Raw genomic sequence first — 16,723 nt, 5'->3', positions numbered from 1 at the left:
AATATATAATATATAAATATACATATCATATATACTTAGATATAATATTTAAGTATATATGATATGTATATTTATATGTATATATATCTTTTGAGATGGAGTTTTGCTCTTGTTGCCCAGGCTGGAGTGCAATGGCGTGATCTTGGCTTACTGCAGCCTCTGCCTCCCGGGTTCAAGCGGTTCTCCTGCCCCAGCCTCCCAGGTAGCTGGGATTACAGGCGCCCGCCACCACGCCTGGCTAATTTTGTATTTTTAGTAGAGATGGGGGTTTCACCATGTTGGTCAGGCTGGTCTCAAACTCCTGACTTCAGGTGATCCACCCGCCTTGGTCTCCCAAAGTGCTGGGATTACAGGTGTGAGCCACTGCACCCAGCCAATACTAGATATGTTTTAATTCCTAAAAAATAGACACTTTAAGGAGTATAGAAAATTTGGAAAAAAATAAATAAATCACTAAAATTAAATTATACTTGTGCTACTTAGAAGTAACCACAGCTAACATTTTGGCATATTTCTTTTTAGTCTTTTTCTTCTGGTTGTACTTATTTTGTATAGTTGAAATCTTATTGTATGTATAATTTGACATTCTGATTTATTTACATTCATACATATTTTCCATGTAATTAAGACATTTTCTGAACATAATTATTACATAATAATCCTAGGGAGGTACCATAATTTTATTCAACTTCTCTCTTATTGCTGTTCATTTGGATTGCCTGATGTATAGTGTAAATAATGCCACTATAAGAATCTTGTAATTTAGTTTTTCTGTACCTCTGAGATTATTTCCATAGGATTCCTGGAAGTAGAATTACTTGGTTAAGGAATATAAACATTTTAAGGTTTTCATGTATAGTATTCATAAAAGTTGTCTCATTAAGTGACATATCAGATAGGACACAATCTAAAAAAAATAGCTTTAAGCAGACATTTATAAAAAGAAGTATATATCTTGCTCAGAGATAAAACCAAAAGCAGTTTTAAGAGGCCAAAAAAGGCTTAGTTCCCTTTCTTATGGGTTAGGTATCTGTTCATAGGTATTGAATATGTTATTTTTTAAAAAGTCCTCTGGAATTGGTGATCTCTCTAAGGTTCTTTCTGGCTGAAAAATTCTGTTCTTTTGTGGTTCCTAAGGTTTTTAAGAGTGTGAGATGCAAGTATAGAGCCACAAGCCCCTTGAGACACATAGTCTGAATATTTAATGTCTGGGCTGTAATAATGTTAGGAACAATAGGAAAGAAAGACCAGTATCTAAGCAGGCTGGCAAAGGAAGCGTGTCTTTGTAAAACAAACACACAGAAAATTCCTAACTTCAGAACAAGTAGAAAAATTATCTAGTAGATTGCTTGCTCCTTTAGGAGGAAAAATGTTCTAAATAGAAAGTTGCTTTGTTGAGCAACATTCTGACTGCAAGTTACTGGTTTCAGTTTGTGCTCACGGTAAGTACAATACTGAATTGGAATGATTTGATTATCTTCTTTAAAAAAGGTATTTGGTATTTTTACTTTTCATTGGTAGAAACATAATTGCCTTTGCGAGATAGTGGACAAAGATATTTTGTTATGTTGTTGCTAACAAGATGTTTCCATACAGAAAAAATGTTCATGGATTTTTTTTCTTGTGATGATAATGCAGGGTCTTGGGAAAACTTTACAAACAATTGCTTTGCTTGGTTACCTGAAACACTACCGAAATATTCCTGGACCTCACATGGTTTTAGTTCCAAAGTCTACTTTACACAACTGGATGAATGAATTTAAACGATGGGTCCCATCTCTCCGTGTCATTTGTTTTGTTGGAGACAAGGATGCCAGAGTAAGTGAGAAACGTGTAAAAAGACAGTCAAGAATAACAACATTTCTGGAGTTTAGTTACATATTATTGCTGTTAAAAACATCTGAGTTGACTACTACTAAGTAAGACTTAAGTTGTACGTACCCTAAGCTAGGCTCTGTTTTAAGTGTTTTGCATCTATTTAATTCTCACAACACTCCCATGAGGTAGATGTATCACCTACTAATAATAGACAATCCATTATTATGCTTCGTCTACATTTGCTTTAACTAGTTAATTAACCTAAGCCGTTTTGAATTGTACTTTGAGTGACTTTTCATTAAAAGCATCTTATTTTATTGACAGTATATCTTACCAGTGACTCTCATTTGTGCTATTTTGAAGCCAACAATATATAAATTTGCATGACTTAAAATTTTATATTTAAGTTTTTGCCTTTTGACTTGGTATACACACACGCATATGCATGTACACAACTGGAACCTCTTCTATATGTACAGAGAGCCTCGTGTTTTGTGTTTATGCATAGACACAGCTTTCAGTTTTGGTCTTTGAACAGAAAAATACATGTCTGTATATGTTATCAGGTAATATTAGAAACTGGGCATTTTTTGGGGGGGTGTTTAAATTAGCCATTTGTCAATCTAGTAGGCTCCAGTCATTTTAGGACTGTAGAATTAATCTAAAACTAATAAATTATGCAAAAATACTAAAATAATCAGCTTAGAAAGCATATTATTAAACTTTGTCTTTATTTTGCCTCCAGAGAATATAGTTTAGAGATGTATTCTGTTTTCCATATTTAGATAGGTTATCTAAAGATATCCTCAAAAGAATGGTAGCATAATGAATTACATAATTTTATCCTCATCATTTTGCTTGAAGAAAAATTACTTAAATTTATTTAAATTTAACATAAATAATTTAAATATTGAATATTGAGCTCATAAGTTTGCAATTACAGGCCAGATTCTTCCCTATGCCTAATATTTCCCCAAAGCAAATTAGTCACTTAGAACTCTTTCTGGTCACCACTGTTACCTAATGTAATACCACTCCATATAAACTTTGCATTTCTAAAGTATTGAACTTTTGCTGAAATTATTTCTTAAAGATTAAAAGCAAAAGATACATATCTAGGTTTGTGTTTTCATAATGTCTTAGTATATTTATTTTATGACTGCCCTATCTCTGCTTCCTGGGGAGGCTGGGATTCTGGTGGCTTGAAAAATTTCTTTGTTTCTTTTTCCAGAGGCAGAGTCTCGCTCTGTCGCCCAGGCTGGAGTGCAGTGACGCAATCATAGCTCACTGCAGCCTTGAACTCCTGGGCTCAAGCGATCCTCTCACCTCGGGTTCCTGAGTTGCTGGGACTACAAGTGTGCACCACTGTGCCTGGCTTTGAAAAATTTCTTAATCTTGAAAACCAGTCTTCAAAGTTAGTGTTTTTCAAATTGTGAGTTGCTACCCATTAGTGGGTTGTGAATTCAGCTTAGTACTTGGTGACAACAATTTTCTACAAGATTGAGAGAGAATGGAATAGCAAATTGCAGAGTGTTTCATACTATAATAAGGATAAATATTGCTTTGAGAAACTCTTAAGTTGCCTCTTTCTGTGTACACACACTCAAACATACATGTTTATGCTGGATTGCAATTCAAAAGGTAATTTTACTGTGGGCCATGGTCAAAAGAGTTTGAAAACCAATAATTACTAATTACATAAATAATAAATGTACCATGTTCAGCACTTAGAGATCAATGTGGATATGAATAGAGGAAGTCCAGATCATTATATATAGACAGATTTGAATCTTGGTACAACATAGGATAGATATGTTGGGTCTTTGTATTTTCCTGGTCTTCTGTAAACATTTTATGAAGGTAATATTTTAATAATAAAAATTTGATGTAGGTTATAATAGGCATTTAATTGAGTTGGGAGATTATTAGAGATACTCTTGATCCTGTCTGATTGATACCAGTGTGCTTTGTGGCCCCTTCCTTTTCCACGCCAGAGGTATCAAAGATAGTAGACATAGAAATGGGTTTGATTTCAGTTATGGCTTTGCTACTGATTATGTGGGGTTGACTGTCTTGAAGGGCCTTAATTTTTTCACCTCTAAAGTGAGAGCTTTTGGATTATGTGACACCTTTAATGTTTTTTCAAGATGTTTAGCTCTAAATTTATCCAATAGTTACAAAAAATTCAAAGCAGAGCTAATTTAAATTAAAAATATGCATTTGTTCCATGAAACTTGTAGGTGAAACCATCAAACTGAGAGCTTCACAAAATCAAATAAGGATAAGGTGTTAGCACGACTGAATGGGGTCTGGCACTCTACTTCTCTTTATTTTGTCTCCTATTCCCTAATGTCTTAATTAAATTTATAAATGTGATCACTTCCCAGGGTGCAACTGAGATCTCTGAAAAGGCCTTTTTTTTTTATTCTGTCCTCCTCTTCAGTCCAGGTGATTCTCTTATACATAGTAGACACTCAGTAAATATCTGTTGAATGAGTCTGCAGTGTGTTTAGTGCATAGTTGTGAATTATGAAATAAAGACTTGGCAGGGAACAGTTAATTTTGTTTATGCACTGTAACTTCAGATTTATAAAACTTTTTTTTTTTTTTTTTGAGATGGAGTCTCATTCTGTCACAAAGGCTTGAGTGCAGTGGTGACATCTCAACTCACTGCAACCCCCCCGCCTTCTGGGCTCAAGCAGTTCTCCTGCCTCAGCCTCCCAAGTGGCTGGGATTACAGGTGTAAGCCACCATGCCCAGCTAATTTTTGTAATTTTTAGTAGAGACGGGATTTCACCATGTTGGCCAGGCTGTTCTTGAACTCCTGACCTCGTGATCTATCCGCCTCGGCCTCCCAAAGTGCTGACATTACAGGCATGAGCCACCGTGCCCAGCCAGATTTATAATACTAGTCATCCTCTTCTTAATATAGATTTTGCTGCTTCCCATTAACTTTTGTGGTTTTATTTTGACCGATAACATCTGGAATTCAGCTCATACAAGTTAAAAATGCTCTCAGTCAACTTACCTACCATGTTGGCCACTGCCTGTGAAGACTTAAAAATAGTTTTAAATAGTCTCACTGTTTTCCATAGCCTCCTGTACTAGACAGAGCAAGTCCCCTTTATGAAATCACATTTGTAAACCTCATGGCAACATCTGGAACTTCACAAAAACATTAATGGGCTTCCATGACCTTTTAACAAAAAGTGTATGACTCAGCCCAGCTAGAAAATGAAGAAGGGACATACGAGAGTTCTCAAAAGGTTGGAATCATTCATGCACATTGAGTTCTTTCTATTTGTTCAAACTGTATTATGTTGGTAACTCTTGGATCTTGGCAAGAATATGTTGTTCAGAAAGAGTTACTTTGTCTGTGTTCTTTTGGATGCCCCATGATATAAAGACAAGCCTAGTAACTTTGTGATTTCTGGTCATATGGACTTTTCTAGGTCATTGAATATGCGGTATTTCTGTAAGGGAAGCCTTTATTTCTCTTCTGCTAATGAATATATTAGCAGATCATCCAGATAATTGACCACACAGCTATCTTTGGGCCTCAGTTTTCCCATCTCTAAAATGGATGAAACTAAATGATCCTCAGGGTCTCTTACAATTCTTAATATTTTCTTGATACTTTAATTCTGTGATCATCTTGTAACATCTTCTAATATAAATATATTCTAATATGAAGTATTTTATTTTGCATTAGGCTGCTTTTATTCGTGATGAAATGATGCCAGGAGAGTGGGATGTTTGCGTTACTTCTTATGAGATGGTAATTAAAGAAAAATCTGTATTCAAAAAGTTTCACTGGCGATACCTAGTCATTGATGAAGCTCACAGAATAAAGAATGAAAAATCTAAGGTAAGTTATCAATATCTTTATTAAAGTTTTCATTTAATTACCAGATTTGTTTGTTCCCTTTTCTGTATTCAGAATAAAAAATGATGGAACAGTCGGGTGCGCTGGCTCACGCCTGTAATCCCAGCACTTTGGGAGGCCGAGGTGGGCGGATCACAAGGTCAAGAGATCGAGACGATTCTGGCCAACACGGTGAAACCCCATCTCTACTAAAAATACAAACATTGGCAGGGCGTGGTGGTGCGCACCTGTAGTCCCAGCTACTTGGGAGGCTGAGGCAGGAGAATAGCTTGAACCCGGGAGGCGGAGATTGCAGTGAGCGGAGATTGCACCACTGCACTCTAGCCTGGCAACAGAGCGAGACTCTGTCTCAAAATGGAACATCATGATTTTATTCATGGAATGTGAATGCAAATCTAAATTATTGAATATAAGACACATTAAAATTGAGCACAGTTTTTAATGTAAAGAAAATTAAGTGTTCCTTTGCTCTACCTCCTGTGTCTGTGTTATGCTGTAGTATTTTAATTTTGTTGAGAGTATTTAGTGTACAAATATCATTTGTATTGATTTATTTTTTATTGAGGGGCTACCTTATATGTATTTATATGGATGAGAGAAAATAATTTCCTGGAATTATCTGACTTGTGTGAATTAGAGTGTGGTGTTAACATTGAAAAATATCAGTATTTCTTGCCATTCAATTCCATCAGCAGTAGGAAAAGCTTCAATTATGGTGAACCTCTCTTTGGATCACTGGGCTAATTTGGGAGAAACAGGGACAGAACTGGAGCAAAACCACCAGGTGGATTATACTAATTTCAAATTGGAACTAATATCTGACAAGAGGATGCATGTTAGAAATAATTTTATATTTAAAAGCATTATAAAAATGCATTTTTGTTCACATGATTACCATTTTTTTTGTGCTTTTTGTGTCTTAATTTTTGTGGTCTTGTGTTTAGAAAGTTAATATAAGTTACTGGGAAAATCAGCTCAATTCTGGGGCTTAAAAATTGTGACCAGGCCAAGTTAGAACATGTCTAGGCATGTAGATGAATGTGGTTGGTGGGGAGATGGAGATTTTATTGTGTAAAATGGCTAACCTGGATTCCATGGAGAAGTTCTGACTGTTTTCTGTGAGCCCAAAATGGGGAAACTAAAATATTGAAGTTGCGGGGAGGGTCTCAGGTATAAATATGATCTGCATTTTTTTTTTTTTTTTTTTTTTTTTTTTGTGAGACAGAGTCTTACTCCGTTGCCCAGGGTAGAGTGCAGTGGCATGATTTCGGCTCACTGCAACCTCTGCCTCCTGGGTTCAAGCGATTCTCCTGCCTCAGCCTCCTGAGTAGCTGGGATTACAGGCGTGCACCACCATGCCCAGCTATTTTTTTTTTTTTTTGTATTTTTAGTAGAGATGGGGTTTCACCATGTTGACGAGGCTGGTCTCAAACTCCTGACCTGAGGTGATCCACCTGCTTTGACCTCCCAAAGTGCTGGGATTACAGGTGTGAGCCACTGTGACTGGCTTGCATTCTTTTAAGTATAGAAATGTTCAGTTTTGCCTTACTGCAGCTTTGTCACTTGAACTGGGGTATTTTTCCATAGAAAATTTTCAAGTTATATTGTAGTAAAAAATGTATTGGTTGGATAAATTACAGTATAACTGAATGTTGAGCATTCTAATAAGTAAAATAATCCTCATATGAGTATTATTTTTGCAGCTTTCAGAGATTGTTCGTGAGTTCAAGTCGACTAACCGCTTGCTCCTAACTGGAACACCTTTGCAGAATAACCTGCATGAACTGTGGGCCTTACTCAACTTTTTATTGCCTGATGTCTTTAATTCTGCAGATGTAAGTTTAAGCCATACATTTTAAGTATAACTTTCTTATGTTCATTGACATGTGTTTTAAAACACTATAGATTGAAATTTATGGTACTTTTTAATTTGTAATTTTTTATCTGCATGTTTTGGTTTTCTTAGGAAAGAGTTCTTTAAAAGTTTTTAAATGGGGATCTTTTGAGAGATAGTATGCTTCTTGTCTTTGAGATTAACCTGCATGTTCAACTTTGCCTCTATCACATTGCTCCTAAAACTTATGATATGAGGCTGAGTCCATAGTAGTGCATTCAACATTTTATTTTCATTAAGTTGAAGTGGTTTGAAACATATTTCTGTATACTAGTTTGGCAGGTGGAAGCTATAAAATGATCTTTGATTATTGTAGGCATTGACATTTGGTGAGTGCTAAAGAGCTCAGAGTATGTGAAAGACAGCATATTGTGTAAATGTGTGATTTATATATATATATTTTATCATTAACACAAAGTTATGCTAGGACACCAAACTAAATTGAAAGATTTAAGAACTTTGGTGCTTGATTTTTCCCATTATTGTTATTATTATTATTATTATTTTAAGAGGGAGTCTCACTCTGTTGCCCAGGCTGGAGTACCGTGGCGCAATCTCAGCTCCCTGCAACCTCTGCCTCCTGGGTTCAAGTGATTCTCCTGCCTCAGCCTCCCCAGTAGCTGGGATTACTGGTCCCCGTCACCACACCTGGCTAATTTTTTGTGTTTTTAGTAGAGACAGGGTTTTGCCATGTTGGCCAGGCTGGTCTCGAACTCCTGACCTCAAGTGGTCTGCCCGCCTCGGCCTCCCAAAGTGCTGGGATTACAGGTGTGAGCCACTGCACCCGGCCCCATTATGATTATTAATTAATAATAAAAAGTAGCAAGTTCAACCATAAGTTGGTTTGCACACTTTATTTTGCTTTTATTTGTTTTATTGTTTGGTAAAATTAACACTTTTATTAGCATTATGTCTTTGATTTTATATTCTACTTTTTAAACTGGACATAATATTACTACAGTATGGGGAAGCCTAATAAATATCTTTTAAGGAAAAAGTTGATGGAATTCTTATACAATGGGGCTCAAATTTTGTTAACTGCTCCAGTATTTTACCTATTTTCAGAAGTAAATAATAGTAGCCATCACAGCCAATAATATTTTTGAAAGTACTTTTTAAATGCATTATTTCCATATTGGTTGTGTAAGAATCTATAGAATATCAGGTATATTTAAAAAAACTGTGCACTCATTGGAGAATTTCCGCCCCTCTACAGGACTTTGATTCTTGGTTTGACACTAAAAATTGTCTTGGTGATCAAAAACTCGTGGAAAGACTTCATGCAGTAAGTAATAGCAGACAAGAACATTCAGTAATTAAATAGTGTATACAGATTGACCCAGCAAACAAAATGCTATAGACTCTGTTTGAACTTGTGTTTGCCTCTTGGCTCAATGTCAGTGTTTCTCCCTCCCAACCTTTCTGACAGCCTCTTTTGTGTATTTTTGTTTTTTTTTCCTCTATGTCCTCAGCCTCTCTCTAGAACAGCTTTTTTGCCTTGGCTCTACCCTGTGAACAATGTGGTCCTCTCCAACAGAGAGGCTGTTCCTGATCCCACACCCCACAGTTCCTCAGGATGGTATTGGTGTTCTTCTAGTTCCCCCACTGCCACTTCTAAGCCACTGCTTCTCCACTGTCATGTATAAAGCTCTTCCTTTGAGGCCTAAGCTGTCTTGCAGTTTTACCCTCCACCCATTCTCTTTTCTGTTAATCTGTTCATCATCAGGTGGCTCCTTAACGTTTATTGTTTGCCAGTTTTATATTCTTTTTTTCCCTTTGAGAGGCAGAGTCTCGCTCTGTTGGCCAGGCTGGAGTGCAGTGGCATAATCTCAGCTCACTGCAACCTCCGCCTCCCGGGCTCAAGCAATTCTCCTGCCTCAGCCTCCTGAGTAGCTGGGATTACAGGCATGTGCCACCTCACCTGGCTAATTTTTGTATTTTTAGTAGAAATGGGGTTTCACCGTGCTGGCCAGGCTGGTCTCGAACTCCCGACCTCAGGTAATCCATCCGCCTGGGCCTCCCAAAGTGCTGGGATTACAGGTGTGAGCCACTGCGCCCAACCTTTTTTTTTTTTTTTTGAGAGAGTCTCGCTCTATAGCCCAGACTGCTGGAGTGCAGTGGCACGATCTCGGCTCACTGCAGCTTCCACCTCCTGTGTTCAAGCAGTTCTCTTGCCTCAGCCTCCCAAGCAGCTGGGACTAACGGCACGTGCCACCACCCCCGGCTAATTTTTGTATTTTTAGTAGAGACAGGTTTTCACCATTTTGGCCAGGCTGGTCTCGAACTCCTGACTTTATAATCCACCCATCTTGGCCCCCCAAAGTGCTGGGATTACAGGCGTGAACCACTGTGCCTGGCCCCAACTTTCTATTCTTTGATCGCAACTTCTCATCTCTTTCTAGTACTTTCGTTCATGTTAATCCTTCTGTACTTGTCCTGTTACCTCACAGAGACCTCTAATCCCCAGACCTCTGCATTTTCTCCCCATGTATCAGCTTATTCCTGTTGTGACTTTTTTCTCTATCCAGCAGTTAACTCATTTTCTATCACTCAAACCATCTTTGGCCAGTACTCCTAAGCTCCCTTGCTCCCTTCTCCGTCTGCCATACCTGCCTAAAAACCGTAACCTGGAATAATGTAATGTAACTCTCTCTCTGTCTTCTGGGTTTCAATTTTGCTTCTGCCACTTACTAGCAGAGTGGACGTCTCTGTATTGGGGCTGCCCAACACTGGTAAAGAAGATTTCACAACTGCCCAGGTTGGAACCACTATGATTCCATGTTCTCTAACATAAGCTGAGATGTTGTGATACTGGTGATCCTTCAACATGACCTTCTACAGTCTTCTTCCCTGTTTCCTATAACAACTATTTCAGACCTTCCCCAGTCTCCCCAAGACTTCTATCCCAGGTATCTCTGCCCTCCTTCTCCCTCAGCAGGTAACATCATTCCTTTCTCAAAGAGAAAAAAGAAGACGTTAGGTAGGAAGTCCTTCAAGGATGTCTACCTTCCAAGGAGGCCTGCATCTGTGTTACCTTCTGTTTGAGTGGAAGAGGTGTCTTTTCTCTGGTTAGTGGCTAATTCTCCCATGTGAATCCTTTATCTCATCTCTTCCTATTCTTTATGGACTTTCCTCCATGATTTATCTTTTTAGTTGACTATATTTTCTACCTCTTTTTAATTGACTATATTTTCTATCTTTTTAACCGACTATATTTTCTACCTCTCCATCCAGATTGGGTCTTTACCCTAAGTGTAAACATGCTCAGGTATCTCCCTTATTAACTCCAAACCCAAACACGTACCCATCCACCCTCACACATATGCAAAACAGTGCTCCCTCAACACTGCGTCCCTCTGGCTGTGATTCCATTTTCTTCCCTTGATAGCTAAACTTCTTGAAAGAGTAGTTTATCCTCTCCATATCTACTCCCTAGTCTCCTGTTTACTCTTGAATCCATTGACCACTGGCTTCTATCCATTCCATACAACTGAAACTTATCTCACAGTGTCTTCAATGACTTTCCAGTTGCTGAATTCAGGGTATGCTTTTTGGTCAGTATCTTGGCTATTGCTTTGAAGCTGCTAACCGTCTCTTCCTGCTGAAAACTCTTTCCTGGTTGGTTTCTACGATACTGTTCTCTTTTGGATTTTCTTTCACCCTTTGTACACCCCTGGCAGTCCCTTTTGTGGGCTTTCTTTCCTTGACTGTCTCTTATAAAGTTTAGTGTTTTATAGGGCTTTGTCTTTGACTTTCATACATACTCCCCCTGGGGAGCCACGCCCATGGTTTTACCTACCACCTATATACTGATACCTCCTGAACTGACCTCTCTGTATCCTCCTCCTAAGCACTATACTTTCATATCCCCTTGCCTTCGGAGTCTTTTTGCTTAAGTATCTCACAGGCAGTTTAAACTCTGAAGGATATCTTTTAGAAATCTTTGAGGCTCACACCAGAAACCAGAAGTCTTCTTTTACTCTTCCCTTTTCCTTACCTCCCATAGATCTCTAATAATAATAGCTACAGTTTATTGTCTACTGTATACTTAAGTTCTACACATGTACTACCACAAATTTCCACAGCAGACTTGGAAATAGGTATCGTTATCCCCATTTAAAAATGTTTGACCAGGCACGGTGGCTCACGCCTGTAATCCCAGCACTTTGGGAGGCTGAGGTAGGTGGATCACGAGGTCCAGAGATTGAGACCATCCTGGCCAACATGGTGAAACCACATCTCTACTAAAACTACAAAAAATTAGTTGGACGTGGTGGTGGGCGCCTATAGTCCCAGCTACTCGGGAGGCTGAGGTAGGAGAATGGCTTGAACCTGGGAGATGGAGGTTGCAGTGAGCCGAGATCTTGCCACAGCATTCCAGCCTGGTGACAGAGTAAGACTCTGTCCCCCCCCGCCCCCACCCCCAAAAAGTTTGGCGGGCTGGGCATGGTGGCTCACACCTGTAATCCTAGCTCTTTGGGAGGTCGAGGTGGGCAGATTGCCTGAGCTCAGGAGTTGGGCAACATGGTGAAACCTCATCTCTACTAAAATATGAAAACTTAGCCAGGCGTGGCGGTGTGCGCCTGTAGTCCCAGCTACTTGGGAGGCTGAGGCAGAATTGCTTGAACCTGGGAGGCAGAGGTGGCAGTGAGCCGAGATTGCCCCACTGCATTCCAGCCTGGGCAACAGAGCGAGACTCTGTCTCAAAAAAAAAAAAAAGTTTGGCATATACACATATCATATATTTGTTTTTGGATGAACCGATGAGGAAATAGGCTTGGAAAAATTAGAGTACTTTCCTAGGCTCACAACAGCTAGTCAGGACTGAGCTGATTTTAGAATTAGCTTGATCTGGGTTTGAATTCCACATCTACCACTTGCTAGCAAAGTTCCTTTGATGAACTTACTAAAATAGACTGATAACATTTCCTTGAGACCATCCTGGCCAACATGGTGAAACCACATCTCTACTAAAAGTACAGATTTTTGTAAGGATTAAATAATACATGTAAGGATTTATTGTAAGGAATTACAATATTTATTTTATTTATTTATTGTAAGGATTCAATTTATTTAATTTATTGTAAGGATTAAATAATACGTGTAAAGTTCATAGTATAGTGTCTGGCACATTGTAGGTAGGTACTCTATAGATTGTAGCACTATTTTCTTGTGATAGAATCTGTCTTCCAGGTATATACTGATTATTTTTATCTTGTTTTCTCTATTCATCTATATTTTCCTTCACATTGAATATTTTCTCCTCATTTATATATTTAACTACAGTCATGCACTGGCATAACAACGTTATGGTCAACGATGGACCGCATAGATGATGGTGGTCCCATCAGATTATAATGGAGCATATATAGAGACCTGATATATGGCACTTGATACTGGCATTGCAGATCAAGTAGGGGAAATGATTGATAGTGAGTAATGGTGCTGGGAACTTGGTTTTCTATATGAAAAAACAAATAAATGCATATGACATATAGGTTTGTGTAAGAACACTCTATGATCTTAGCACAATGATGAAATCACTTAACAACACATTTCTTAGAACATATCCGCATCATTAAGTGTCACACGATGGTATTTGAAATGACCTGCATTTTTATTTCATTTTTGAAGACTCCCTGATCGATACTCTGACTTCAGATTTCCTCTCAGGTTTAAAAATCTTGTTGTGGGCTGGGCGCAGTGGCTCGCACCTGTAATCCCAGTACTTTGGGAGGCCAAGGCGGGTAGATCACAAGGTCAGGAGTTTGAGACCAGCCTGGCTAACATAGTGAAACCCTGTCTCTACTAAAGATACAAAAATGAGCCAGGCATGGTGGCGCATGCATGTAATTCCAGCTACTCAGGAGACTGAGGCAGGAGAATTGCTTGAACCCAGGAGGCGGAGGTTGCAATGAGCCGAGATTGTGCCGTTGCAACTCCAGCCTGGGTGACAGGATGAGACTCTGTCTCCAAAAAAAAAAAAAAAAAAAATCTTATATTACAGCAGCTTTTTTTTTTTTTTTTAAAGGGTTCTTTAGTGCTTATTCAGCAACCAATAGTCTTGTCTTAATTTTTCATGTATTTTGTGCCATGAAGTCATGAATGCCTACTTTAGGTCCCCTATTCTGATTTTCTAATGGACTCTTGCTTGGTGGTTCTTTACCAAGAAAGTTGGCAACTGGTATTGGTAGTGTTTGTCAGACTTTGCAGTGGGAAGTAAATTTCACATTAATGTTGTTAATGAAATACATTAGTAATCATATTAAATGTTTCATAAACTTTTATAAAAATGATCACCTTTTAGGTTTTAAAACCATTTTTGTTACGCCGTATAAAAACTGATGTAGAGAAGAGTCTGCCACCTAAAAAGGAAATAAAGATTTACTTGGGGCTGAGTAAGATGCAACGAGAATGGTGAGCTATTTCATTTCCATTAAAACTTATTTGTATGCAAGAATTTACTAAAAATTAGCTTTGTAGTTGTTCAGTTATGCCGTTAGTTCAAAAATTACATTTTATATTTAAATGGCAAGTTAAGTAGTTCAGATATTCTCAGAGAAAGTTTGTAAGTATTTTATTTAACCTTTTGAAAAGAGTATAGGTTTTGGAGTCTATAGATCTGTGTTTGAATTCCATGCATTACCACTTAATAGATAGTTATGTTGGGCAAGTTACATAGCCTAAATTTCCATTCTGTAAAATGAGGATAATAATACTTGTGAGGATGATGTTAGGATTAAAGGGGGGTAATGTCAGTGGCATACTTGTTAGTTAAAAAGCATTCTTTTAAAGCATTCCTTGGCCAGGTGCAGTGGCTCACATCTGTAATCCCAGCACTTTGGGAGGCCAAGGCAGGAGGATCGTTTGAGCCTAGGAGTTCAAGACTAGACTGGGCAACAAAGTGAGACCCCATCTCTACAAAAAATAAAAAATAAAATTAGCTGAGCATTGTGGCACACACCTGTGTTTCCAGCTACATGAGAGGCTGAGGCAGGAGGATTACTGGAGCCCAGGAAGTCAAGGCTGCAGTGAGCCATGTTTGTGCCACTGCACTCCAGGGTAGGTGACAGAGTGAGACCCTGTCTCAAAAAAAAGCATTCTTGCTTTTTCCTTCAGTGAAAATGGTTATAACCATATTACTAGTGATGATGAAAATGTTGGTGATTGTGGATATTACAAAAATAGAATCTGGAATGGTTAGATAAATGCAATTAAAGCAGGAAATTGACAAGGGAAGTCACAAGGAATCATAAATGGGAAGTGTTAACATAATAGTGCTGCTAATAGGAGCAAAATGTTATGTATATAAATACAGTTAGATCATGTATAAAATATATGATTTCTTTACTACACAAGCCAGTATAGGGTAGAAATTAAGAGTATATTCTTTGGACTCAGACATAAGATCACAGCTTGGTTTTGTCCCTTCTGTGACCCTGAGTAAGTTGTTTAACTTCTCTTAGCTGCCTTAATTTCCATCTGTAAAATGGGGATGATACTAGTAAATACTCAGAATTGTTATGAAGATTTAGTGGCATAATTCATATAAAGCCCTTGACGTGGTACTTGGCACTTGCACTCAGCAAAAGTTGATAATTATTATAATTATATATTATCACTGATCAGGTATCTATCTATCTATCTATCTATCTATCTATCTATCTATCTATCTACACACACACATAAGTCTCTGTTTGTAGGGGTGGAATTGTAGAAAAGAGAATGAAAAATGTTTATAGGATCAGAAAAAAATGACCTGTGAAGGCAGGTATAAGAAATTGAAATTGTTTCTAGTTCAAACAAGTAAATGTTGGATGTCAAATTCAGGCACATGCTGTAGTTATTAATAATTAGCAGATAGAATTCTCTAAATAATTATCAACTGATGGCAATTTCTGGTCATGGATAAAGCAGGAGGAAACAGGTTTATAAGCAGCACATAAGTTCACATGTTCAAATATTCATTACTTTGTTGGTTTTGCCCATCAGATTTAATCTCAAATCAAATCTTGTTTATCTTTAAACAGGAATCTAATCTGATGGCCAAAGGAACATTTCTTTATGACATTAACTTTCTAGTAATTGATGAGTAATTACAGTTTAAATTTTTAGGTATACAAAAATCCTGATGAAAGATATTGATGTTTTAAACTCTTCTGGCAAGATGGACAAGATGCGACTCTTAAACATTCTGATGCAGCTTCGAAAGTGTTGTAATCATCCATATCTGTTTGATGGTGCTGAACCTGGTCCACCTTATACCACTGATGAGCATATTGTCAGCAACAGTGGTAAAATGGTAGTTCTGGATAAACTATTAGCCAAACTCAAAGAACAGGGTGAGTAATAAATTTTTAAATTAGCATGGAATAAATTTATATTAATGACTTGTATATAAATAAAATTTTTCCATATTCATTCACTCAGTTATTCAGCAGACATTGTTGAGTACTTACCATTTGCCAGGAATTGTCCTACGGGCTGGGTGTACAAAGATGAATAAGACAACAATCTTTGCCTTGGATAAGCTCACAGTGTAGTGAGGAGGAATAGTTGCAATTCATTGTGATAAGTGCTACGATATGTTGAGAAACTGGGAGTTGGGAAAGTCTTCACAGAGATAACCTTTGAGGAGAGCACTGGAGAATGTGTACGAGTGAACCATAGGGAAAAGGAGAGGAAGGGTTTTCCAGGGCAATGAAACAGAGGTGTGAAATAAGGGAACAGAGAGAGCATATGGTACTTGGGGTAGAGTGGCAGTTGTTGAATCTGGAAAGATGGATGCAACCAAATTATGAAAGGTATTTTCAACCATGTGTTAAGGAGTTAGGACTTTTATTTTGAAGGCAGAGGGAACGTCAGAGAAGATTGGCTGTGAAGAGTGACAATCAGAGTATGTCGCTCTTACATATTAGGAAGAGAACCTTGAAAGCAGTATGGAGGTCTATTGAGAATGAGAGACTAGGAACAGGAGACTAGTTGGGAGGCTATTGCTGTAGTCCAGTGAGAGAGCCTGTGGACCCATCATTCATCCTTAAGAAAAAGTAAAGGCAGTCTTTTAAGTCATTGCAATATGCAATATGTGTGGAGTATTTTTGAAGACCTTAAAAAATGCCTAACTC

The 16,723-nt window shown here is 38.0% G+C and overlaps 1 protein-coding gene and 1 long non-coding RNA gene across 8 annotated transcripts in view; both read left to right on the top strand.

Annotated features, from left to right (window-relative positions):
- The window catches only part of LOC126946807 (uncharacterized), a 343,776-nt gene that overhangs the window by 162,047 nt on the left and 165,006 nt on the right, over positions 1-16,723 (top strand). The gene's annotated exons all lie outside the window — the stretch shown is intronic.
- Positions 1-16,723, top strand: part of SMARCA1 (SWI/SNF related, matrix associated, actin dependent regulator of chromatin, subfamily a, member 1) — a 76,497-nt gene that overhangs the window by 9,956 nt on the left and 49,818 nt on the right. For all 7 annotated transcript variants that reach the window (XM_050777442.1, XM_050777448.1, XM_050777447.1 and 4 more), the window contains exons 6-11: positions 1,639-1,818; positions 5,531-5,686; positions 7,408-7,539; positions 8,815-8,883; positions 13,906-14,015; positions 15,714-15,940. In XM_050777442.1, the coding sequence (XP_050633399.1) occupies positions 1,639-1,818; positions 5,531-5,686; positions 7,408-7,539; positions 8,815-8,883; positions 13,906-14,015; positions 15,714-15,940 (874 nt within the window). The remainder of the gene's footprint in view (positions 1-1,638; positions 1,819-5,530; positions 5,687-7,407; positions 7,540-8,814; positions 8,884-13,905; positions 14,016-15,713; positions 15,941-16,723) is intronic.

The sequence above is a fragment of the Macaca thibetana genome, chromosome X (assembly GCF_024542745.1).
Source record: "Macaca thibetana thibetana isolate TM-01 chromosome X, ASM2454274v1, whole genome shotgun sequence".
In the NCBI taxonomy this organism is placed as follows: Eukaryota; Metazoa; Chordata; class Mammalia; order Primates; family Cercopithecidae; genus Macaca; species Macaca thibetana.
This window is presented reverse-complemented; position numbering and strand designations above follow the sequence as displayed.